Source organism: Sparus aurata, chromosome 17 (genome assembly GCF_900880675.1).
Source record: "Sparus aurata chromosome 17, fSpaAur1.1, whole genome shotgun sequence".
NCBI classification, from domain to species: Eukaryota; Metazoa; Chordata; class Actinopteri; order Spariformes; family Sparidae; genus Sparus; species Sparus aurata.
Genome location: NC_044203.1, coordinates 18,978,144 through 19,004,285, shown reverse-complemented (window position 1 = coordinate 19,004,285; position 26,142 = coordinate 18,978,144). Strand labels below are relative to the sequence as shown.

Below are 26,142 nucleotides of genomic sequence, written 5' to 3'. Positions count from 1 at the left end.
GAGTCCAAGGTCGGAGCCGCTGCATGAAGCTAACTAGCGGTTACACTGGTGGTCCGCTGTGCCCCTACCTGTTTGGAGTAGCAATTTGACAGGTGGATGATTTCAACATATTGCATCTTTAATTTGTCTCTTGAGAGTTATGGAAATGTGCACAAACTACTCGATTGTTGGGATAACACAAAATAAAAAGAATTCAACTAGCAGCTACTCTAGAACCGGTTACAAGCTTGGCGCTGTTCTGCAGGTGTAACGAGGTTCATACATCACGCTGACAGAACAAGTGTAGCTGCCAGCAGACACTTTCTTGCACTTTTAATAGTGAACATGTCAAGCTGATATTTTCTCACGTTTCTTCATTGAACAGTTTCTTTTCTTCCTTTTTTTTATCCAACTTAACATCCCAGTTTAAATCTGTTCTTGCCTCATTGTTTGTGATGTGTTACAACTAATAAACGAACAATCATTCAACACAATTAGTTTTTTGCATTGCAGTTAATTATCGTATCATATTACCAGTTTATTTATGTTTCATAAAAAAAAAAGATTTGTTCAAACATCTTAACATCTTTATTAAGCAAATAACATTATAAATAAAAAAAGTGCATAGAAAAATTAAACAGGTTTAGAAATATGTATACAAATATTTACAAACTCAAGGTTTATTTGTACATGGTAACAAAGACGTAAATTTAAAGATCACATATTTTCTCATTTGTATGTCTTTTACACTTACTTTAAAATAACCCTACTATATATTTATATATATATATATATATTTATTTTTATATATGTGTATATATAACATACAGCTTTCTTAACAGATTCTGGGAGAGATGGTCATGATAACTTAAGGTTTTGACTAGTGCTTTGCATCCTTCATTACAAACATACATACCCAACATGACTCACACATGCACGCACACGCATGCATGCACACACACGCACGCACACACACACACACCAGCTCTGCAGGACATTAAAACCAACCTACACTTAAATTATCATCCTCTCTTTTTGCATCAGTATTCCCAAACATCTGTGTAAACAGCTGAGGTAGAATCCTTGCAAGGAGTTGGGAGTGACTCTGCTCTTGTTGTCAGACAGGTGATTGACACAAGTTAATCTGGGCTCCATCCCAGTGATTGGACATGCAAGAAGGAAAGGGGGAATAAAATCAGGACAAAACATGATGGAAATTTGCTCTAATCAGTCTGTAAAGAAAAAGGTTGGGTGGGGGGGACAGATGATCATGGGCCTGGGGAGGCAAACAGTGCTCACTTTACTCCTGTGGCTGATTCTAAGACGTCAGTAAATCTACCATAACAAAAATTAAAATAAAAATGATTCTTTAAAAATACCTGCTTTAGAACAATTTCTGTCATAAAGGCTTAAATGCATGACACAACTGCCCCAAAAGAAAATTCAAGTAAATTACCGAAACAAAAGGACATCATTCGTAAACAAAACAAACAAAAAAAAGGTACAAATGGGGGAGGTCTCCTAATACACTAGACTGCCACCGTTTATACAAAGCACAACCTTTTACCATTAAAAATAGAAATCTAAACACGAATAAATAGAACTACCAATTTGAACAGTGTGTGAATTAGATAAGCCTCATCAATGACAGCGCAGAACATCGACTAAGAACAACATTAAACATTATTTTAAGGTGCTGAGTGCATTCTCAGCTCCACTTGAGACTCAATGTTTTCTGCAACAGCAACGTCTACAAAATCTCAACAAGCCTGGTGCAGGAGCTGAATACAAACACACTCAGTGGCTATGCTTTATACCAGTGCTCTCCCTGATTAAGAGATAAACTGTAACGAGTTTCACAAAGATGACAATAGTTTGTATGTTTGATGGTTATTTATGTGCAGCTGTAGGGCAGCAACGTCTTATTGCAATAGGTATTGAGCATCTGCCATGAGAGTACTAAAATATATATTTAAAAAACTGATATTCACCACAACTCTTCACTTTTGGCTTGGGTAGTGTTTGCTACATACACTGTACATCAAGAAAAAGAAAAAAAACCACGCCTTAAAAGACACGTTTCTGTCTTTATAAATATGACACTGACTGAAACCGTTAGATGGCAATAACCTACTTTAAACTCAAAACGGAAAGAGCAGGTGAAAAACAGCAGATGTATGATCTGAAGTGTGAAACTTAGCAGACACTTTGTATTCCAATGACGATAAGAGTACTGCTTGAGTGCATAAATTTAAGAGAAATGGTCTCAGCAGGGTGAATCAACAGCTAATCAATTCCTGATTTGCAGGACACCTTAGTCCAACTAATGACTTTAAAGACCTTTGAAAGCTTAGCACCATGGTTGTTTTGTTATTCACAAAAAGAAAAAAGGCTAAAAAGAACAAATATCAACAACGTGTGAAGTGTTAAATGTAAGATAAAACACACAAAGAAAGGTTTGGGTAAATGTATGGCTCCATAACTGACTTCACCACTACACAGATGGGGCTATAATGTACCCATCACTGGAGGATGGAGCATGATTACAAGTGTACTATAGACAGATATACCACCCACCCCACAAACATGATTCAAACAGATAAGGCTTGACGTGTGAAGAAATTCTGTTGGTGTCATCCATACTGATCCAGGAAACCCCTACGTTTTGAACATCCGGTTTAAAAGTCTGTTGTCTTGTACACATAAACCACTTCCTCAAAATTAACCGCTGTGACAGCTGTACATCTGAGCTCTTCGCAGGCAGAAATACCTTGTGAACTTATGTCAGGCAAGAAACTTTTCAGAAAGTTAATGCATTTTCTGTGCAGGTTCTTCTTCTACTCCAATCGATAAAATGTCCACACATATCACTTCTGAACCGCCAAATATTCCTGACCGGTCTCATAGTGGCTAATTCCCCTGGTGTGCGGACCTGCCCATGTCCTCCCCAGGCCCAATCCAGTGCCACCTTAAGTTAAGGCCTACTAGTAAACAGGATCCTCTCCTTTTCATATGAGGGATGCCTCAGTTGAGGAAACGACGGCAGCGCCGGGCTCCACAGTTACAATTGAGTTTGTTGCTGGCATCTTCAATGGGGAACTTGTAGTCGTAAGTGAGCTCCTCCCCTCTGTAGATCTTCCGAAGAGCAAAGATAACGATGTGCTTCCGGCCCTCCACGTTGATCACTCGTGAGTAGCAGTTGGGTTCACAGGAGTGGTTGATGAATCTTGCTGCGTTGCCGTGCATGGTTGCATCGACCACATCAAAGTCATCAATGCGGAACATGTAACAGCCAATACCCTGCAAAGGCAAAAAATGAAACCTATTGATATATCCTTTGACCTTTCTCAACTTTAGCCCTCAATTACTGACCTACATCAAAATGAAAACAATCACAGAAACAGAAACCCAACCTACCTTGCCGTCATAGTACTTCTCCCTTTTATCAGTGAGCACTGCGCGAATGACGATGCCTGCATACTCAATAACCATCTCCCCTGCTTCAATGTTCCTCTTGCAGAAAAGTCCGCGCCCATGGATGGCAGACCTGCAACAGAGACGCCAAAAGTCAGTACTGGTCAACTCAGACATGCTTGTTTTTCTGTATGCTCAAGAGGCCAACAGTGATCCTGTGATTATTAACTCGACTCATTCTAGCAAACGACAGCGGGAAAATAAAAGTGAGTCCATAATTGTATTAATAAAATCCAAAACAGAAGGCTAGCACACCAACAAATACATCATATCTGATAAATATACTAAAAAAAAAAAAATTTAGATTTTTGGATACTGGTCAAAAATGTTTCTGTCTAACTAAAACCACCAGAATGGGAAACACAGTAAACCTCAAAGTGTTTTGACTATTTTCTGCCTTAACCATGTAATGGAAACTCATCTAGGAAACAGCTGTTGTAAAGTTAATTGCACCGTCTCAACAATACTGTATTCATTCAGAGATTCCAGAGGCATTATCTAAACAAGATAATCATGCCGCATCCTTTAAACCAGGACGATGAAACAGTGATGGCTGTACACTGTTAACATCAGCTCTTGATTGTTTAAGTCTGTCATTGTTTTAATTATCCGTTGGTTTGATCATCTACAATACATTTTTTTCCACTACTCCATCCACAGTTTTTCCCCAATTTTTTTTTTTTTTTTGTGAAACATTTGGATAGCCTCCAGAATGTTTCTCATTAGGTCCTGTTGAGCTTTTGACACAAATTGCCACAAATCTCTTACACACTATATCAGTCTGACAATTGCCTTCTTCCATTCTTAAGAAGGCAAGATGAGCTAAAACACTGATCTGTAAAACTGAAAATAGAAAATTGCAGCAGGGTTTTAAATGTACAGCTTTCCCCTCTCTTTGATTAAAATCCTCTTGCACCGAGGTGCTATTGTCACCAAAAGGTTCCAAAAAGACATGACTGCAGCTTCTTATGTGAGTGACTTTGACCACAACCGTCACAAAGTGTTTCGAAAATCCAGAAAGGGGTTTTATAATTTAATTGTGCCCACTGAAGAAGTTACACATCCAACATGGTTGTGCTGATTTTTTGAGCATTACATAGAATTTGCAAATGTAGTTCTTTGCTGACCTGTACACGCCTACAGCCTCCTTGGAAGTCCTTTCCAGATGTCTGAAGCGCATGGCCATGGGCAACTCCAAACTAGTGGCCCGTCTGAGAGAGAGAGAGAGCAGACAATGATTCACCAAAAACATCCAGGAAAGATTTTTTGGAATGTTTTTTTAAACAAAAAGGCCTGAATGGAAACATGAAAACACCTTTCAACCTTTCACCATTAAGTTTACCATTTGTGTTTCTATAACAAAATTGCAGAAACAAAATCACTCAGAAGCAGGTTGTGAAGAAAGAAACAGCAAAGTGCTTTTTGAAGTATTACAACTCTGTTTAACCCCGGGAACATCTACAACTGTGTGAAGCCTGACCTTGTGGACTTCAAGAGAACCTCATCTTCCTCATCATCATACGGTCCAATGTCAGGAAGCTGTCTATGCTGAGAAGCCAGGAAATTAAAGATGTCAAATGTGGACTTCCTGTTAGGAAAAAAGAGAAAATGGTATCAGGTCGAGATACGTTTGGACACATTAATCAACTCATTTAAAAAGTGAAGAACAAAAGTCAAATATTTGAAAAAACATCACAACTTATCATTTGTAATCCTCTATCATCTGTACTTTTCCACCCATATTTTGAAAAACCGATTAGATCATAGGTTCAGTAAAGAGTCAAGATCCATAAGAAGAATTAAAGAGAGAATAAAAAATTATCAAAATGATTTCTGTTCCTGGTGCCTTTTATGTGTGCTCTTTAAAGATAATACTTTTTACCAGAACAGCTTGATACATTTAAGATTCATTAGTGTAACAGTAATTGGTCTACATACCTAAGGTATAGCTCAGAGCGCGCACAGCCACTGGGATTGACAGGAAGATCATCCTCCTGGCTGAACTGCTTGAAGAAACGGAAGGCATGCCGTTGACAGCGATGGGCGCCTTGAAGTTGCTCCAACAAGAATACAACAGCGTCATGGACCAGACCAAGCACACGGGCACCGGTGATCCTCTGAAAGGTCAGAGGTCTCAACCTTGCTATAGCTCGTGCCTCCTGTACCCCGTCTATCACTGCTTTCCAGGCCACTGAAGGTGGAATTGAGAATTAGACATCATAAAAAGAATGCACTGAACAAAAGTGGTGAAAAAACTACAATAGCATAAAACTAATTCCATTGTTTTGAGAACTTGATTTTTTTCTGAGACGATCAGATTATTTAAGGGCATTTGTGAAATATATTTCTCATGATGTATCAGCCTTACCCTCAATACTGTCTGCCTCTACGCTGAAACCATCATCGCTGGTGATTTCAAATTTCAAGTGTGGCTGTTCTCTGTTTGTTGGACATTCCTCATCCTCATCAGATGGTGGTGGTTCATCATCTGAAGTAGAATCAGCACCTAACAAAACACAACTTGTTGAGCTCAAATACTTTTCAATTCACAGTAATGATTTAATTAAGCAGTTTAAACTCAAGAATACCAGAGTATTTCTTCCAGTCAGTCAGAGTGCTGTGACCCACTGGTTCCCAAGCATGAGGTTTGCCTTGTTCGCCCCGAGACATACAATCCCAAGGCTCTGATCTGAAGGAGGTAAGAAACAAATGTTTTTCAAAACTGAGATTTTTTTTCTTCCGTTTGTTTCCAAATGCACTCAATGTTAATGCAATTTACTGTTTCCAACCCAAATCAGACAAAATTCCATTTTCCACATAATGTTGCTCTAAAAATAAAAAAAATAATCAGAAGTTGCAGCTCTGTTGAAGACATTAAAAAATCTTACCCTGAGCTATCAGTATCGCTTATATGCTCCTCCTTTAACTCGTCCAGGTTCAGCACTCCTTTCACTGTCGGGGTCTTTATGCGTACTCCGGACGCCCTGCTGGAGATGCTTGCAAAGGTGGGCCTGCGGACCTTCTCCTCCTCAATCATGGGCTCTGGTTGTATGAAGTCAACTTTACACTTCTTTGTGACAATACGGTCTGAAAGTGAAGACACTCTCTTCATCCGGACGTGGGTGCGAGGGCGGGTTGCAAGAGCCGGAGTTGGGGCCGGGGCCGGAGCCGGGGCAGTGGCTGGAGCCGGAGCTGGTGTTGGCGATGGAGAGTGAGGCAATGCTGGGGGTTCTGGTTCAATTAGTAGGCCAGGTGGCAAAACCAGTGAGGAAGGGCTTAGTGATCGAAGCCCACTCCACTTGGGGGTGTAGTTACTTGCCATGGCTTGGTTGATAATTGCTTGTGCACTTTCAGCAGGAGTCATGGGAGGATTCTCAGCCGATGGAGCAGGCTGTCCCAAGGCCTTGGAGGACTTGGATTTTTTGGATGCACCTGACTCTTTCTTTTTCTTAGATTTTTTCGACTCTGGGACAGTTTCATCTTTTGATGTTTTTGCAGTCTTCCTTGGCTTCTTCACATTAACTGATGCCACTGCTCCGTTGTTATTGTGAGTGAGCAGTTGTGTAATTGTAGTAGGATTCTGAGCTGTGTGTGTAACTGCTGGAGGAGCTGCTGTTGCTATGTTGGCCACGGCGGGTGGAGGAGTCATATTACCAGCTGCTGCTAGAGTGGCTGACAGTGCATTGCTTTGCAAAAGGCTGGCAATCTGAGTGACACAGTTGTAAGAGGGGGAGGTGGGAGTGGGCAGCTGAAAAGTGTTACTTTCTGGGTTCTTCACAAAGATCTGTCCGAGACGGTTCACCAGCAGGACATGTGGTGTAGGATCTACATTTGGACCTCCAACCTCCTTCACAGTCAGAATGGCATGTCCAGGTAAAGCCTGGGGAACCACTGGGTGTTGGGGTTCTAAAGCTGGCCGGGGTGTAGAAAAGTTGATGGAGATTGTGTGGCCAGATGCAGCTTCCTTCTGCACAGATGAAGAGCTGTAACCATTTACGATCACAGGGGCTGAGGTTGTGTGGACTAGTGTTGGAGGAGCTGAACACTGTGTTGTCAGTCCAGAAAGAGATGATATTGGTGCAGAGGAAGAAACAATGGCAACAGCTGTTGAACCCGCTGGCTGTGTTTGTGTGGAGTAGATGGGTAGAGTGACTGTTCTACTAGTTCCCGCTGGGGGACAAGTGCCTGACGTAACTGATAACACTGGATTGTTTTGAGAGGCCACATTTAGCAGTGTTTGCGTCACATCTTCAACAGGACTGAGTGTGGTTAGTTTAGTAGACAAAGGCTCCATGGATGAAAAGGTTGTTGTGTCTTGCGCAGAGGTTACTGGCTGAAGTGTGATACTTGTTAGGGGAGGCTGATTAAAACCTGGTAAACAGGAATACATCTGCAGGGAGTCTACAAGGCCTTGAGAGTTCTGCACATCTGCAGAAATTAAAGGGGAGGGCTGAAGAAGATCCAGCAGAGTACCCTGACTGTTATTAGCAGAATTAGCTAATGAGGGATCCATTGCATCAGCTGTTAAATGGTTCATCAAAATGGTAGACCCCTCAGTTGATGATACAAAGTGGCTGCTGTCAGGCTCTGAATTCAGAGGTTTACGAGCTTCAGACTGTGTGCCTTCGAGCAAAGGAACTATTTCAGATGAATGTGGACTTGTGTCACATCTCTCAAGAACAAGAGGTGTCCCAGAGGCAAAACCTAAACTGGAACTCTGGAGTAAGTCCTCTGAATAAGAGATCTCAGGCACCTTTGTGAGTAAGTTAGGCAGAGCATCATGAGCTGGAGTAGGAAGCACGGTCTCCTGATTTAACAAAGGAGTGTCAGAGCTTTGCTCTTTGAGTGGAGAGTTTCTGGAAATGTGTGGAGAAGTAGATCCCATATTGTCCTTCTTTAATGGATTGGCATCATAGGATTTAGGCGGATCAGAAGTTGAACTATCTAAAGCTCTTCTGCTGGCAACTGAGATGGTGACTGATGATGAATCTGTGTGCTTATCCTTGGATGATGCTTCAGGGAATGGACTCTGAACCGCCTTTGAGTTGTTTGCAGTTTCTGATTCAGGGACACTTTTATTGTTTACCTTTTTGGCTTGCATCTGAGCTCGACTAGAACCCTCAACTTTCTGACCATCGTTGTTTGCTATACTTGCATCACTCTCTGTGCCGTCGTCTACACCGTCAAGCTGAGCCATAGGCCGCGAGGAAGGGGAGGAGGGAGACTTGGAACGATCTTTTGATGAGGGACAGCTAACTATCGTCCGTGAGAAGTCAAAATAGTGCTCCATATCATCATCAGAGGAGGTGTTACCCAAGTCATCCCTGGCTGAGGCTGCAGACCGTGGCAGGTTGGCAACAAGGGTCTTCCTCTTGTTTACCTCTTGGGTTCTTCCCCAAAATTCCTCCTGATCATCACCTTCCACCACTATCTGCCCTTCACAGTTCATAGCCACACCTTCATTTAGGAGTGTCTCTTCAATCTCCAGCTCCGCCCTCATCTCTTGGCCGAGACTCAAGCTGGGATCCTTGTGAAATGAACTGTAGGGAAATACTTCCTCGCCCTTCTGTTGGTCTAAATCCCCCTGTGGTGATGTACCATTTGCTGGAGAGACATCCTCAGGCTCTGGTGAAGCTAAGAAGTTGTGTGGCACCTCGACTGAGTCTGACTGGCTGAGATCAAATGACAAGCGAGGTCTGGGTAGATGTACAGATGAAGAGAATGACAGACTTGGAGAAGGAAAGGTGCCTGCACTATCCTGCCAGGTAGACTGGGGAAAGAAAGATGAAGTACAATGGGTCATTGTGTTCCCAGGGCATCGGACTGAGGAAGCACTTCTGCCTCCAATTGGGCGGGATGATGTGGAATTTATCAGGTTGTCTGAAGCACCGAGTTGGAACAGGGGGGAAGTTGGAACAGAGGATTTTCCAGCACGGAGGGTGATCGGTCCAGTCAGAGGGCCCAGAGGAGGGGGGGGCATGTGACTGCGGGGGCCTGTTGCCTGTGATTGTGGGTTGTGGCGACGAACTCGTCGAGTCTCCTCCAGATCGCTTATGGTTAATATGTGGTGGGGTTTCAGCTGGCCTAGCCCTAAGAAGAAATCAAAATGAATCCACAGCTTTAGACTTTTGTGCTTTTCATCTGATCAATATATTTTTGGTTAGTGACTTTAAATAATTGTACCCAAAATGTTATGATATATGACTATTATATATTTTACCTGGGGATGGCAGAGGTCGGGACATTCCTCCGGCTGGTCGCCTGGCTTGAGGGTAGCTGGGAATCTTTGGCCTTGCACCGTGATCCGACTTGAGGGGAGGTCCAGGGACAAAGGTTTCGTCCATTGGGGGTTGAGGTTCTGGTATATCAGTCTCTTGGGCTTCAGACTCTAAAGATTTATAAAAATAGTTTATGAAACCATTAGTGTCTATCAAGTTATCTTTACTCACTTCCTTTTGTACTGCAGTTTTTCAGGAGTAAAACGCGCACCTGGGAGTGGACAGGGGCTGTGAGCAATCGTGTGATTGTCTCCTTGGTTAGGCATCTCCTCCACAGGCTTCTCAGGGAGAACAGGTCGGACCTCCCGGACTGTGCATGTGTATTTGCAACGGCGCAATGGATTTACTGTACTCCAGTACCAACGAGAGCACCTTAGGAAGGAAAAACAAAGTTTTTCATCCAAGTCCTTCATCCATGTTGCAAACATAATTTATCTATTTAACATGTTTGAAAAGATAAATCCAACTTACTGAAAACCCACAGGATACAGTTTTCCTTTGCTGGCTGAAAGTTCTGTTAGTACACCCAGTCTGTCTATCTGTAAGGAACCTGTGTAGTGACAATGTGGATAACAATTATTAATAAATCATGCACTCATTTAAGCAAATACTACAGAGTCATTAGGAAACTAACTAAAGGAAAGTAGCTTACCAATCATCACGTTGATTAATTCTGGCTCCAGTCCGGTCAGGAACTTTCTGCGGAGGCTAATGCCCTCAAAATCCACGTACACTCTGCGGTTTACTTCGAATTCTTGACCAGTTATCATCTGTAGAATAAAGGAAGAGTAGTCATAATAAATCCTGAGCTGTGTGTGTAACTTTAAACTGATAAAGTAAGAGACAATATGAATGAGCAGAACTTACAGTGCCACTGATGAGATGCCGGTGTTTGTAGCAGTACACCTTCTTATCATCCTGGAAGACACAGTGACGGGAGCGGGCACACATGAAGTGATAGTTGCTTTGACAAGATGTCAGGCAGCAGCCCACTGTGGCACCTGTCTGGTTGCAGCGTTCACACCGCTAAGAGGGGGTTAGGGATTGATGTGGGCAAAGGATGAAATGTGAAGAGTCAGTAAAAGAGGAATAGCAATCAATTACAGGAATGCGTATTTGTTTACTATCTGATGCTATTTGTTTAATTCTCAAAAAATCAATATCTATTTAGTTTGACATTAGTGAGATTGTGTGGGACTACACAGTATTAAACTGACAGATAAATCAATTCATAGATAGATTAACGACTAACCATCAGGCGGCCTCTTGTTACAGCACTGTGTACATGTAGTAGAGAGCCATTATCTTCCTCAAACACCTCAGCTGACCACAGACAGCAGTTGACATGTGCCCATTCATTCTGGCCCAAGAACAGCAACCTGCCTGCTTCCTATGGACCAACAACATAAAGAAATTTGTGAGGAACAATCATTGCCATATGCACAGTATTTACAATCAGTTTACCCTCCAAGTTAGGTATTCAAAATCAATTGTTTAATGCACTACTTACATTAGGTTTAAGGTCTCCATATTTTTGGCACAAAGAGCACTGTCTCTCATCATCCTTAGACCATCCGGTGTCAAAATCAGCTTTTGACAGCCGCCCCCTTTTCCCTAAATACAAACATAGATAAAAGACTTAAAAAATGCTATATATATATATATATATATATATATATATATATATATATATATATATATATATATATATATATATATATATATATATATATATATATATATATATATATATATATGTTTTTTAAACCACATTTTTTATCATCTCCCCTGACAGCATTACCTTTGAATTTGAGCCTGACAGCCCTGCTGGTTTTGAAGTGGTTTCGGCTTGTTGGCTCCCCAGACATTGGAGAAACTGCCTCCTCTTCCTTTAAATCTAAGCTTTGTCCATTGTCCTCCTGCAGGAGCCCCAGCGGAGCCATGGACAAGAGCTCCTCTCTCTCCTGCCACTGGGCATAAACATGCTCCATTGTAGGAGGATGAACAGCATTGGACAGCATCCCCCTATTTAAGAAAGTTCAAGAGTTTAAAAGCGAATCAATATTTCTTCAAAAACAGTACAGTGCTTACAACTTTCATACATGTATACAAGTAGTTACACACTACACAAAATTGATAATTATGATGAAGGAGTAACCCTAGTATTTGAGCAAAAAACATCAGCCATATATGTACAGAGTAGTATTCAAGTTCATTACCATTAGTATACAAAACAGTAAATGGAAAACATTACTCACATGGGCAAGTCTTTGGTACAAGGATTCCACACCTTTGGGTCTTGGCTGTTGAACCAATTAAATACCTCCTCGAGGAGCTAAAGCGAGAAATCATATCAGTCACTTATAAATGCTAACTCACCTGCATTCTTACAAACTACTACATATCATCAATTTCATAGTAGCAGAAAATGTTGACAGACAATTCTCAGTAATCTGATTGCTGCTTTTTTTTTTATTATACTGCACCTTTAAGTAGTAAGAGCGAGCCAGGGCAGTGGGTCTCTTATCCTCTGGAAGATGCTCCTCTTGCTCAAGCCTCTTTCGCACCACCTGAACCACATCTTCATGGAACATTTTCTGTAAAACATTTTATTTTATTTTATTTTATTTTATATCGATTAGGCTGTATATCTTAGTTTTTGCAACCACTGTAAAAGCACGAGTACAAGCTCTATAATACCTTGATGGAGAAACATATTCTAAACATATAGCATATGAACACCGTCCTACAATACAACATGTAACAGCTGAGAAGGGTCTGGCACCTATTCTTAGACTGGCCTAGATCTAAGATGCAAGCGTATACAAACTAACCATTATTTCATCATCAGTTATTCTTTCTATCATTTTGACAACAACTCCATTAATCATTTCATATATGCAATGTCAGAAAATGCGTAAAAATGCTCATTAAAATTCCAAGAGACCATTTTCAAATCGCTTCTTTTGTCCAACCAACTGTCCAAACCGAAAAGCTCATTTCATTTATTAAAAGGCAAAGAGAAGCAGCAATTAATTATCAAAATAGCTGATGATTCCTCTTCTCTAAACTAATCATTGCAACTCTTATTATCAATTTAAGAAAATTAAACAAATCTGAGGAGCAAAAAGTTGTTATCAAGTGAGCAGAAATGATCAACAACGTGCAGGAGTTCTCTGTGTGTAAATGTTTTGTAATGTGTCCTTATAACCAAAAGTGGGACAACTCAGTTTGCTGAGGGTTAATGTCAGTCAGTGCGTTTACATGCACAGCTTAGTCAGATTACAGCCATAGTTCGACTATGCTGCTCAATCGGACAACTGCAATTATCCGAGTATACATGCCACTGAGAAAATGGAATTACTGGCCGTAAGCATGTCATACCCCGGTACGCTAGGTGGCGCTGTACCCATTTCAACTAGTGTTAACGGCGCACCTCCGGCTGACCTCTTGACGTCACCAGCTGGCTCGGCATTCAAGAAAGATGGCGTACGAAGAGCGAGACGAAGCTACATCTTTGTACACTTCGTATATGGTGTACATGATAATTACACAAACTAGATGCACAATTGCGCTCTTTCTTGCGGTGATTTCAGAGGAAAGCCGCCGCCGCCACCGCCATCGCCGTCCGTCTACTTCCGGCTCACGGCCCCGGGGAAAAATCTCGCGCCTGCGCAGAACGCAAAATCCGATCCGATCCGCTGGAAACGTATACATGCAGGAGTAATGCGACTATCAATCGAATAATCAACGTGGTGTAATTCGACTATGAGAAATCCGATCCGGTCCGATTTAAGTCAGACTAAGGTGTATACATGCATCTTAAAAATCCGTTCATAGTCAGACTAACGCAGTAATTCGGTTTTCTTGAGTGTCATGTAAACGCACTGACTGTTATGTTCCAAATACAGTGGCATTTTCATTTTCTCTCTAAATTATTAATTAAAAGTCAATATCTATAAAACCACATACAATTAATATATGCATGCACAGAGAGATTGTGTACTCACCAACGTGGTATAAAGGCCTTTGTCAAACTTCTTGCCTACAGCTCGAAGGTCACAGGCTGGTTGTCCTTCGATCCCACTGTCGGGATCAACCGACTTCTCACACTGCAGCGGAAACCAAATCATATTTGAAACCTCACATCACTTTTACACAAAAGTAAGAATAAAATAAATGAGCAGTGACGCACTCTTCTAAAGGCATCTGATGAAATTTAAGTTTGCAAGCACTCTTACATTAACACGTCATGTAACTGTCTTACATGCCACATTATTTTACATTTAAATTCATAGAGAGAGAAAGTGGAGTCTCCTACCTGTGAGCAGGTAACAAGATGCTGGGTGAGTGTGGAGGAAAGCAAGCAGGCCAGCACCTTTTCCACCCCAGCCCTGAGCTCAATGTAGAGCAGCTCTCTCCAGGCACTGGGCTGGGTCACACTGCATGGCCGACAAGAATACACCACACTCTCGGGCAGGCTGGACAGGATCTCATACAGCTCATCTGAAATTAGTTTACAGGAATGGAGGTTCAGTGAAAAGAGTTCCATGTGCACCTGCTAAGTGTTTGAAGCAGGGCTTTGTATGAACGCTTAGAAAATAGGAAATAGGAAATAGGTATACTCGGTACAACTTTTTTATTCCCTTAACTTTGTTTTAAGCTATGCAAACAAACCTTATTACACCTGCAAACTTACACTTCATAAATTGTGAAGTGAAGTTTGTCACAGCTTCAGCGTTGATGGTTACTACTTTGGTCCTCAGAAAGATAAAGAATAAAAATCACCTGTTAGATCCTCACACTTGGCATGCACCCAGTGGTTACAGGTGCCACATTGCATCATCTGACTGTCATAGTCATTATCTTCATAGCACTTGAAGCAGATTGGACAGTAGTTACCTTATGAGAAGAGAAGACAAGAAAAGTTTAGCCTCAACATAGATCAGTGATGTTGGTAGATTATACAAGAGCTGTGAGATGACCAAATGTACTGAAGGTTAAATCCTCACCCAGCTCATACAGTTTTGAACAGTCTGGACAGAGTCCTTTGTCATGGTTCCAGTCAGTGTCCCAACTCTTCCCCGGTGTGACACTACAACTTTTACACCTGATGCATGTCATACAGACCTGCACACAAACCACTGTATTAGGGCCAGCGCAGCAATCAATGTACTCCAACCTCAGAATGGTTCTACTGAACATACATGAGTTTTAAAGAAACGTGAACCTACCCAAGATTTCCTCTTCTTGTTTTGTTTTGGATAGTTGGGTCCCAGACAGGAAGCATGATAACAGTTCTGGCATCGTTCACACTCCAACAATGGCTGAGGTAGACATGAAAGGTGTAAAGCTTAAAGACTGAACTGCATTAACATTAAGTAAAATGGAGTAAAGCTGCTGTACCTTTGACTGCTTGTTTTTCCTGCCGCACACATGGCAAAATTTGCAGCGGCGACAGCACCAGTTTTCCTTGTTTTCCTCAGAGGGGCGCTCTGTTGGATCAAGGCAAAACTGGTGGAAAGGCTCACAGCATACTTGGCAATACAGCATCTGGAAATGAAAATCACAAAAACATTTAGAATTTCTAAATTCCTGATGATGAGATTTACCGTCTTTTTAACTCTATTTGCTGGTAAAACCTTGTCAGACACTAGTGACACACATGGATCATGTGATCATGCACAATTTTCTATTAAACAGGGCAAAATGTGTCAAGTAGTTACCTCATGTTGCCCTTTACTGGCACAAAGGAAGCAGACATAGGGTGGCATGAGCGGTTCAGAGGTTAATATACTCAAACCACCCATATTCCAGACATTCTCCAAATTACAATCCTCCTGAAAACAAACACACCATGTACACAACATTATTAACAGCTGAGAAAAGACAGCTCATTGCATTTACCAACAAAATACGACAGTATGTCTGTTGACCAATAACATCGAGAAACAAAACAGATGTATATGTAATATTTTACGTAGCGATGTTTTAGGGTAAAAAGTACATCACATTGTTTAAGTAAGAGCAGCACAGTATGTACAGGCTGTACATCCATCTTGCAATAAAAAAAATCAATAGTAACCTCTAGTGGACAAAAATAACAACTACAATGGCAACAATTTATGTTATGTACAACTCTGTTATTACACTATTGACATTAAAACTCTGGCTTTTCTCTAAACACTGGTCCACATTCATTGAATATAAGGTGTGTTTATATTACAATCCATGATGATGTACTGTAACAAATGATCTACCTTAAAGTCGACCCTGATTTTGTGTGTAGGTTTCGAACACTCGACTTCTCTCTGCTCAAATCCATGGGCCAGGGCAGCCAAGACGCTGGGAGGAGTCTCTTCCAAAGGACCCTGGGAGACAACCATAACATGAATGTCGGCTGTAATGGACACACTTGCTTTTAAATACAAACTCTCATAGGGATTATGGATACCTTGTGCATACATGAAACATCCACAGAATGCAATTATGTACATGAGCAGTTGGGCCAGAATATCACGATTTTTGTCATTTTGCTGCTTTGTTGTTTTTTTTTTTATCTCATTAAAAAAGTGTTACATTACATTGTGCAAAGTTGGAAGTTCAAAAGAAAGATATTTGTGGGCCAGAGATTACGCCGCACTAACCTGCTGCCTACAGGATAAAGTGGATATATTTATGTTTGATGCAAGGGGTTTAAAGTTCCTCTGTGGATATCTATAGGTTAAGATTTATAGCTCACCTGCCAATAGCAGCACAGCAACACTAGATGGATGGATTGTTCAGGATCTGGCCATATTGTGCTTTAATTACATTTTGAACAGTAACTGTTTTTACATGCCTTCATTCACTTTGTGATATGTAGCATGTAGTAGTGTTGTCATGACACCAAAATTTAGATAACTTGTACCATACCTTGAAAAACATTGATTTTCTATACAATGTTGCGGTACTGTGGCTTGTGTTCTTTGTGATAAGCACAACGAAATTTGATGAAGTGCATGTTAGACCATAATCAACGCAGTGTGCCAGAGCTGACTGGCAGACCTTGTTGAAAATGCTGCACAGTCTTATAAAACACTAAACAAAACTGCCCAAAAATATAAGCGGTGTTGATAACATTCAGAATTACTCACCTTCTCAGGTTTACGTCGACTACTTGGTACACGATGTGAACTGGACTTTCGATGCCTGACTTCATCATCGGAAATGTCTCCAAGGAATCCATCCAGTGACACAAAGTCTTTAGATAACAGAAGAAAAAAAATTCACATTACAAGACACATCGCAAGGATTTTAAGAACTAAATCAGTTTATAAAGCTCTATATTACATGTCAGCAGATACGTATCATCTGTGGTGTTGAGGATAAAAATATTGATAACGTATTGAGCATCTATCTCATCAGGTTCCTGCATGTTAATTTACCGTCACTGAAACGAGGTCCGGCACCCCTTCTCCTGGCTGGTGAGGCAGAACTCTGGAAAGCTTTGTCATCTAGATCGGAGTCGTAGTCCACCAGATCAAAGTAGACACGGGGTTTCACAACGCGCTTCGGCTGCTTCCTTACAGACGGACTGTGGCTGTCACCATGGAGACCAGATGGCGAGTCCGCAGCACCCTCATTCCCTTCGTCATTGCTCGAATGACCCCCGCTGAGTGAGGACCGCCGCCGCTTAGAGGCACCTAAAAAGAAAGGAGTGGCGTTTAACTGACATGTAATGAATGAATAAATGTTTGTACTTCAGCAACAGAAATTACCTTTTGGTGCTGTTCTTCCACTGAGTCTGCGTGCCTTTCTCTCTTCAATTTGATCACATCTCTTATACCTTGTGGTGAAAGGGAAAATAAACAGTCTGTTAATGATTCTTTAACACTCTGATGAGCTCCACTACGAATTAGAATCAAGTATCGGTCAACTTACACACAACACTGCCGTTTGGTATTGGGACCACCAAATTTAGGTTTGTCGAGGCAGTTCATGCATTTGCCGCAATCGTCCTCGTGGTTGCAGCCTTTGCATACACCGCATCTTCGAGAGCGATAACCAAATGGCCCAAGTCCTTTCCGTTTCACAAAATTCGACGGCTTCTTGACCTTGGTGACCTTTGGATCTGACAGCCCAGGGCTGTCTGATTCAGAGGGAGACCCAACATCTGAAACAACAATACACATTCATCCATAGGTCAGTTAAGTAGTTGATTATTTACGTTTCAGGATGCAATCGCAGTAGCAGATAATGTGGTTGCAGAAATATGACTGACCATTGACACTCAGTAACTAATATATTGTCTATTAAAAATGTTTTAAGTATAATAATCAAATATTTGTTTGCGTTACACAAATAAGGGGATAAAAATACCAGTTCGGAAAAATCAAAATGAACATCTGATGGACATCATCATAAATCACTCTGTTTACTCTGATCTGTGCAAAAAAAATGATCACATTTCTACAACCTCTGCCAGGATTGAGAAGCTACAACTGCTGCCATAAAGTCATCACTTTTAAGTTATTAGAAATTCAATGTCTAAAGGAAGCAAGTCCAGATAATTCTGCCAATCAGTTTACACTCACCTTTAGTGGTGTCTGAAGGGGAAATGCCAGTTCTTTCATGAAGAGGCAAGGCGCTAAGCCTGGGAATGTCATCTGGCACTAAAGCTCGAGGCTGCCCCAGCACCACAGAGGCAGCACGACACACATGCTTGATACGTGGACCTCCTGCTCTACGGAACTCCTGGCACAGCGGGGAGAAGAGCTGCGGCTGGACAAAAAAAAAACCAATCATGATAGAAGCAATAATGTCCATTGGGCTGGAATTGAACATGGGCTTGTTTTTTTCTGGATATGAATAATTTGCCATATATTTCAGTGCAGTACAACAGAACAGAACAGAACTTTTGCTATGTTTCGACTACAGCAGAGGGTTAAATAAACAACAATAAAGACTGGTGAACCCTGGGACAGAAACTAAATTTTAAGTTGGATCGATTCTGCCTCGGGCCTATGGATTTGCACACTTACTTGTCCTTGTGGTGGTTCGGTCTTGACTGGAACATCAGCATCAAGCTGAGCCCTCTGCTTCCTCCTTTGTCTCTTAGAGGACACATCTCGAGACCTGGCACCAGCTGGGCCAGATAACAGCTACAGGGGTAACAGGCAAAAACAACATATCAATACAAGCCTCTGAAAACAAAAAAATAATCCCAATGCATCATTCTTCTCACCTACGACAGCTCCTATTACATAATATTTATCTAATAATGACAGAGAACGTGCGCTTGTGGTGATCGTGATCTTACCCCTGACGACTTAAGCTGTTTCTGCTGGTCAATCTTAATTAGCTGGACCTTGGCTTTCCTGAGGAGATTGAACATTCTTTTATTTGCACCAGTGAGGCGTGCTCTTTGTGAAGCTCCCTTCTCCACAGATCCAAGATAATCGCCTGAGTTCTGTTGTGGCTGCAGCTCTCCTGTGGATATAAAATAATATATGGCAATATTTGGTCCACAATAAGTAATAAATAATGTTGTTTGCTAAGTATTAAATAATGTGATGATTTTCCATCATTCTGCTTACCTGAGTGAAGTTGGACTGTGTTTTTTCCTGCCAAGTCCTCCTCTTTACCATGCTGAAATGCAGAGGACTTGGAGTTCATAGTCCTAACGCACACAGAAACTTTTCTCACCACTCCAGGAGAATCGAGGTCTTCGATCTTGAGCTTGGATTTGTCCTTCTCTGCAGTTGTAGTCCGCTGCCTAAGGCTAATGCTCATGGCCTCATCATCGAGTCCTTCTGCTAAATCAACAGGAGGCTGAGGAGGTTTACTGATACAATCCATCTCTGCTGTGGTTTTGCTCTTGGGGAGTCCAATGTTTGTCTTCTTTAGCCTTTGATAAATCTTGAGGTGAGCTGCTTGTTTGTTAAACTTTGGGGAACTTTTCCTTTTCTGTGCATCCAGTAGGTCAGTAGATAGGACTGTGGGCTTATCAACTGGTGTAGATAAAAACAGATCCTCACATTTGCTCTCTGGAGATCTGTCCAGTGTATACGCTTCCTCGCTTGACTCTTCTGGCACATGCCACTTGAAGTTAGAGTTCTTCAGAAAAGACTTCTTCTCAATTTTGCCACTTTTTCTCTCAGAGAATAGACTGTCAGTGATGTCGAGGTTCTCATCGAGGTCCTGAGCTGAAAACAGATCAACATCCAACTGAGCTTCACTCAATATGTCTTCCTCATCAACTGGCAGGATAGGAGATATTGCTCTGCCTGTCCCTTCATCTCGCCTCTTCCCTGGACGCATTTGCAAGCCCAGTTGTAAACCCTTCTTTGGAGAGTTTCTTCGAGGCAATACCGACATTCCAGCGTCATCCATAAACCTTTGCGGGGTCTTGATCACTCGTGAGGATCTGGCACTTACAACAGGCATAATGAAGTGCTTGATGTTTTTTACGAACTTTGATTTTCCAGGCTGGGCATCTACAACATCTGCTTGCGCCCCATCGACTAGTGTGTCCGTTTCTTCCTGCTTCAAACTATCTTTCTCAAGCTCAATTTCTATCAGCTGGGAGATGATTTTAGCTTGCGTTTTTGGCCTTTTAGTCCCAAACAATTGAAGACCTGACTGTTTCTTTTTGTACTTTTTATGAATACCGATAAGTTTAGAGCTTGGGGCTGGTGTGGTAGCTGCCAATGGGGTGGAGATGTCACACTCCTCCTCAACGGGATTCGGACTATTTTCAGATAATCTAAGTGGAGCAAACTTCCCATCTCTGCTCCTGTGCCTGTGTTTCGGACGCTGCCCAATCAAACTCTTACGCTTCTTTTTATTTTTTTTGTGAGATTTCTTCTGTAGGCACGGTGTTATTGGATCACTGGCTTGACTTTCTGACAGTACCGATTGTTGACTATCTATCATCTGAATGTCTGTTTCCTCTTTTACCAGTGGCTGTATCTGCTCTTCTTCCACTGACACAGTGTCCTGTTTGGCCTCAGGCTCTGTGCAGTCTTTTGTTTCAGACTGAGCTACCTCTGTTACTACAGGCTGAGTATCTTTCTTCAGTACAGCCTCTGTGATAGTAGCTTCAGCTGTAGCCAACTCTGCATTGACAGCAGTTTCAGGAGAGACAACAGCCTTCTTCCTCTGAACAGACTTCTTTTTCCCCAATTTATTATTTCTACATCTTCTAGGTTTGGAAGGCACAGGCACTGGTTTGGCCTCTTTGATCTGTGGTTCAACCTCATGTTCTACCTCATGTTCTACCTCATTCCCCGCCTCATTCTCTGCCTCATTCCCTACCTCATTTTCCATCTCATTTTCCACCTTCTGCTGAGAAACTTCACCTGGCACCTGTACAGGATTGCAAACGATCTTTGAGGAATCCTTTTCAGGAACTTCGGCGGAGTTTACACTGATCACCTGTGAGTGCTCCTCAGCCAAATCCTGACAGGAGTTTTTAGGAAGACCATTTGAGCTGGAATCTTCAGTTGACACCTGAGAAGAATCTTCAACATGCACCTGCAGAGTTTCTTCAGCCTTTGGACTCACTCTTACCCTCCGTTTCGGGGTGATCACAGGCTTCTGACTGACGGACTTTGTCTGTGGTGAATCCAAGCTGGACGTTCTCCTCCTTAGTCTCCTAGTTGGTGTGACTTCAGTATCCGGACATGATGACTTATCATCAGTAACTTCAACAAGATCTTTTGGAACATCATCTTTCTTTTCAGGCACAGGACTAACTTGCTGAATTAAAAAGGAGGGCTTTGAGCTTTTGTGTTTACCAGGAGAGGAGACTTTTTTGATCTGAAGAGGTGGGACTTTGCCACAATCCGTTTTTATAATTTCTTGTGGAGGCATTTCATTCATATGTTGCACTTCAACTTCCACCTGTAAAGTGGACTTTTCCTCAAATGACACTTCAGCCATGTTTTGGGAATCCTTCTCACTTTGATCCATGCTTTTACTATCTTGCGGGGACGGGTTATCCAGTTTTGATATTTTATCCACCCCCGTCAAACTCCTGTTGTCACTGGTGTCACAAGAGGTGGACTGGTCCACTTCTCTCAAAGTCTTCTCTATTACTTTGACAGTTTTGTCTGCACTCCGTGTCTGAGTCACTCCTTTCTCTAATGTTAAGGTCCAGACAAATTTTTTCACGTTCTTTTTTCGAGTGGACTTTTTCACACTGGGTGGTGCATCATATTTTGGATTTCTGATCTTTTTCAGCTTTAAACTTGGGACCCTCATTTCCTCATTTTTCAAAAACCAAGTGTCACTGGATTGTGCAGCCAAATTATCAGTCTCTGTGGGTAATGGACCGTGGTTTTCTGGTGCCTTGGTATCCTTATTCAGCCTCTTGCTTTGCCTTCGCCTGTCACTTCTCGCTGATGGCTTAGCCTCCACTGTTTTCGAAACTTCTGGTTTTGACTCCGCCAAAAGGGCATCACTTTTACTCAGAGTTTCTGGTTCAGCTGCACTGTCTGAGACTTTTTTAGAGAGTGGGTAAGTGACTCTGTTGCTTCTTCGAATCACCTGTTGACTAACTTCAGAACTTTGCTCTGTCACACTTTCCTTATGCTTGGATTTCTTTGCATTTATTTTTGGCTCTACCGTCCCGCTCTCCTTTACAGTGTTGAGTAGATCAACTGATTTTCTCTCTTTTGATTTTTGGTCATCAACCACAGCTCTGACGCTCGTCTGGCAGACAGGCTGCGTCTTTGAAGCAGATCTTCCACGCCTTCTTGCAGGTACAGTCCCCCCTCCCTTGTCCTCTGTGTCATGTTTGTCCTCATGTGGTTCAGTTTTTAATTTGACATGAGCACTTGAAATCTGGTCACCCTGAATGTCCTTGGCTTGAGGCTGATCCTGAATTCCTTTCATCTTCAACTTCTTCCCAGATTTTTTATTAGGCTCCTTGATGGTTTTTATTTTCTTTTTGGCCACCAACTTTATAGTAATCCTCGGTGCTGCCGACGAGGCCCCGCTTTTAGTCGACTGTCGATCCATAGTGTTTTTTCCTTTCGATCCTTTCCTGCAATCCTTTGCAGGCTCTGTTTCAGGAGATACGCTGTGTATATCCTCCAAAGATTTTACATCTTTTACAGGATCAGGTGGGGTGATAGCTGCCTCCACTGCTGGCGTTTTAAGCGGTAACTTCTCACTTTGTCGTTTAGACTTTGTGTTGACAGCATCACCTAAAAAAATAAACAATTTTTTCAATTAAATTGTGCTGCACGCTTGATTCAAACTCTTATTAGTTATTGTTCAAAAATGACACCAAATGTGTTTTGTGGCACAGTAGTATCTTTGCTTTTACCTTTGGAAGGGTTTTGTCGTGAATATACACCTCCTTTGGAGCCTTTTCTCTCAGCTTCAAATCCTCTGAAGTCATCTCCCTGAAGAAATATAAAGGCAATTAACACTTGCAGCAACTAAACACCACACTACTGGAGGCTCCCAACCCATCAGCAAAAACAACTAAATGTAAATGTTATAGCATTAAATTTTAATTCCAGCGCACAATGTTACAATGTTACTTTCCACTGCACACACTAACAAACTAAGCAGATGGGGTACGCTGAAAATCTCTAAATGTTCCTCATGAGGAATGGATTTGTGTCCCGCACAATTAAGAATGTATCAATAACACCTAGCATTACAATGTAACAGTGTATTAGCATATATGATCAACATGTCAAATAATATCAAAATGTCAAATAAAAAAAACAGGTTATCTGATAAAGTCTTTACAGCAATAATATAAATGGCAGACAATGGACAATTGCTTTCATTTTTCCACATTCAAACCAAATCTTTTCATTCGTCTCATCCGAGTTGTAATGCATCAAAAATGAATGGGACCTGCGTTACTAACAACAAAACGTGTGTGTGTTAAGCTGATCGAGTAAACTCTTCCTGGGTTTTTTATGATGCAGCTGCATGTAATCTACATCGTTTACCACCTCATACAAACTCGGATCGCTGCAACCTTTTTGCAAATCACTCCTAAGCAGCGAACACCTACACGACCTACAAGGATAACGCTAGCTGGCTCTGTAATTACGATTCCCTCCAAGTACTGTACTTCTTCCTCATGCTCTCAACAGTAACCCGCAGGCATGCGAACGCCTTCGTTCTCGAGACATTAAAGCCTACGTGTGTACTAGCAGTGTGCTTTTAGTTCTAACAACAAGGGTGCAACTAGCTTTGGCACACTTCTGCACCACCATTTAAACCTGTCGTGCTTGGTAGCATTAGCTAGCAGTTAGCCGAAAGCGTCACTTCTGTCTGCAAAAAATGCTACCGAGCTTAAATTAAAACTTGGTTACGCGGATGTATAAACGCATGCAGACAGATATGACCCTGTTATACGTCTGTGTGACGTTTTAGTAAAACTATCACGGCAGACAACTGTGCCCGCATCTTGCCAGCTTCTGAAAACAGAGCAGTTAGCCGATGTGTAGGGTGCACAGGCGCTAGCCTTCCCGTTCTTTGTGTTCGCTACTATTAGCTAGCTGCTAGTCTGGCCCGGTAACGAGCGGGCCATACATGAAATAATTGCGATCCCTGTTTACAAATTGGCGTACTCACTCACTGTCTTTTCACAAAAATCTTTTACTAGTGTTGGTTTAACCCTTGAATATTTTAATTTCCATGACAACAAGTGAGGGAACATTGTTAATGTAACTTAGAGTGCTTTACTGCATTGTTGAAGTGTTATTTTGTGTTGCGTCTGTCTATTAAATGTCATGGAAAGCAGCACTGTGCTAACATTCGTTAGCATGTAAGGTTAGCTTACCAAGCTTGACGCTAAAGTTAACGCTAGCCTAGCGAAGGGATGTTGACATTTCTCCATGGCACTTACCAGTCACACTGCTGTGGACAGCACTCATTCGCACACATTTAACGACCATTCAAAATGTGAGAAGATGAAATAAAGATACTAACTCCTGGTTCGGTTTGGGACCTCACCTCTTCACTCCCACTAGAGCTGTATCCAGCCTGGCCAAGGGTCTTGTGGCTCGCCTCTATCCCAAGCAAGCGTAAGTGGGACTGGTCTTCGTTTAACGATAGAACCAGGTTTGCGGGCCTTGGCCCTCCGTTAGTCACATCATCAGCTTCTAAGCCTGATCGTCCGAGTTGCCATCGCTTCTCGGAGCGCAAACGACTGCGTGACGACCAAGGCCGACCGGGGAAACGACCTCTGGCCGTAGCGGTTCCACCTTGGCCTCCTACGGCAGCCGCGGTTGCTGATCCGCATCCCGCTGCCGCCATCATTGCTTCAACAACAACACACACCGACGGCTAGCAGTTCGAGGAGAGACAAGAGGGAAGGCGCGAGATGGGAGGGGGGAGGCGCAATGCTGCAAGGGAAAGTGAGTTTTTTCGATGAGTCCCCAGAGGAAAGAATGGGTCGACCTCTGGCGGTGATAGTACGTCTAATCTTCATTCAGAAATTTAGACGCATCACATCTCAGACTGCTACAGAGCCACACAGATATCAGTCCAACTTTATATTCTGCATGACTCTGCTCGCTGATGATGGCCGGAGGTGTTTCTTATTATTGTCCATGCTTTTACCATGCTGAGTTATTCAGTTTAGGCTTTTTTATCCTACCCCTTCAAACTCAAAAACTCAGTTGTTGAACTAAGTCATAATTATGAGGGAAAAACATAATTATAGGATAGAAGTTGAAATCATGAGGTATATAGTCATAATCAGGACGCATAAAGTCACTATTATGAGATGAAAAGTCATAATTATGAGGTATAAAAATCTGTATTATGAGCAGAAAGTATTAATTATAAGAATATAGTCATAATTATGAGGTGTGGAATAAATATTATGAGATAAAAGTCAAAATTAAGAGGAAAAAATATAATTATTGGATAAATGTTGAAATTATCAGGTATAAAGTCATAATTATGGGATAAAAAGTCAAAAATGTATGTCTTAATTTCGACATTTTATCTAAAGCTTTTACATTGTTAATTAATTTGATTAACAACCTTCATGGAGGTGAGATTCATCAGATAAGATGTATATAATTCTTTCCCAAAGCTAGAACAGTAAAACTTGGGAATAGGAGAGATCAGTAGAATGGGAAAGGATAAGGTTATTTCTCCTGTTTAGCTGAAATTGCTTCAGTGACAGTAAACTGAAAAAAAGAAAAGTGGCTCTGAAAAGAAATCACAATCAAATCAGATCAAGTGGTATAGCCTATGGCAAAGAAGGTTAAAGCAACAATCAGATCAGTCATAATAAACATCTAGAGGGAGATTATTATGCAGTGGAGCCTACAGTCGCAGCAATGCAGCAGATGGCAGTATGCATCCTTATTGTTACTCAAAAAGTTGATTAAAAAGAAGAGACAAGCAGAAATCATCGGTGATGGTGATGATTATAATTCGC

General features: G+C 41.7%; 1 protein-coding gene across 2 annotated transcripts; it reads right to left on the bottom strand.

The window, feature by feature from the left end:
• Positions 1–496: 496 nt before the first annotated feature.
• On the bottom strand, positions 497–25,064 carry kmt2bb (lysine (K)-specific methyltransferase 2Bb). 2 transcript variants are annotated; one of them, XM_030393308.1, is made up of 36 exons: positions 24,678–25,064; positions 23,047–23,125; positions 19,310–22,924; positions 19,033–19,202; positions 18,755–18,874; positions 18,308–18,494; positions 17,655–17,886; positions 17,492–17,559; positions 17,159–17,416; positions 16,868–16,974; positions 15,992–16,102; positions 15,458–15,571; positions 15,138–15,284; positions 14,966–15,058; positions 14,744–14,861; positions 14,520–14,633; positions 14,053–14,237; positions 13,742–13,843; positions 12,218–12,328; positions 11,990–12,066; positions 11,533–11,756; positions 11,242–11,345; positions 10,984–11,121; positions 10,599–10,757; positions 10,384–10,501; positions 10,203–10,281; positions 9,943–10,103; positions 9,674–9,841; positions 6,342–9,543; positions 6,042–6,142; positions 5,822–5,959; positions 5,392–5,644; positions 4,934–5,041; positions 4,581–4,664; positions 3,397–3,526; positions 497–3,279 (listed from the first exon to the last, which is right to left on the bottom strand). In XM_030393308.1, exons 1-36 carry the CDS (start codon positions 25,005–25,007, stop codon positions 3,004–3,006), a joined length of 11,781 nt encoding a protein of 3,926 aa, XP_030249168.1. In that variant the 5' UTR covers positions 25,008–25,064; the 3' UTR covers positions 497–3,003. The 2 variants fall into 2 exon arrangements, with proteins under 2 accessions (XP_030249168.1, XP_030249169.1); XM_030393309.1 differs by having other exon boundaries at positions 24,702–25,064.
• Between the last annotated feature and the right edge of the window lie 1,078 nt (positions 25,065–26,142).

Coding starts and splice junctions, on each gene's coding strand:
- kmt2bb (XM_030393308.1), bottom strand. CDS start 25,007: ATGATGGCGGCAGCGGGATGCGGATCAGCAACCGCGGCTGCCGTAGGA. Junction 11,122..11,241: donor ATGGAGACCTTAAACCTAAT/GTAAGTAGTGCA, acceptor GTTGGTCCATAG/GAAGCAGGCAGGTTGCTGTT. Junction 10,758..10,983: donor TAACAAGAGGCCGCCTGATG/GTTAGTCGTTAA, acceptor ACCCCCTCTTAG/CGGTGTGAACGCTGCAACCA.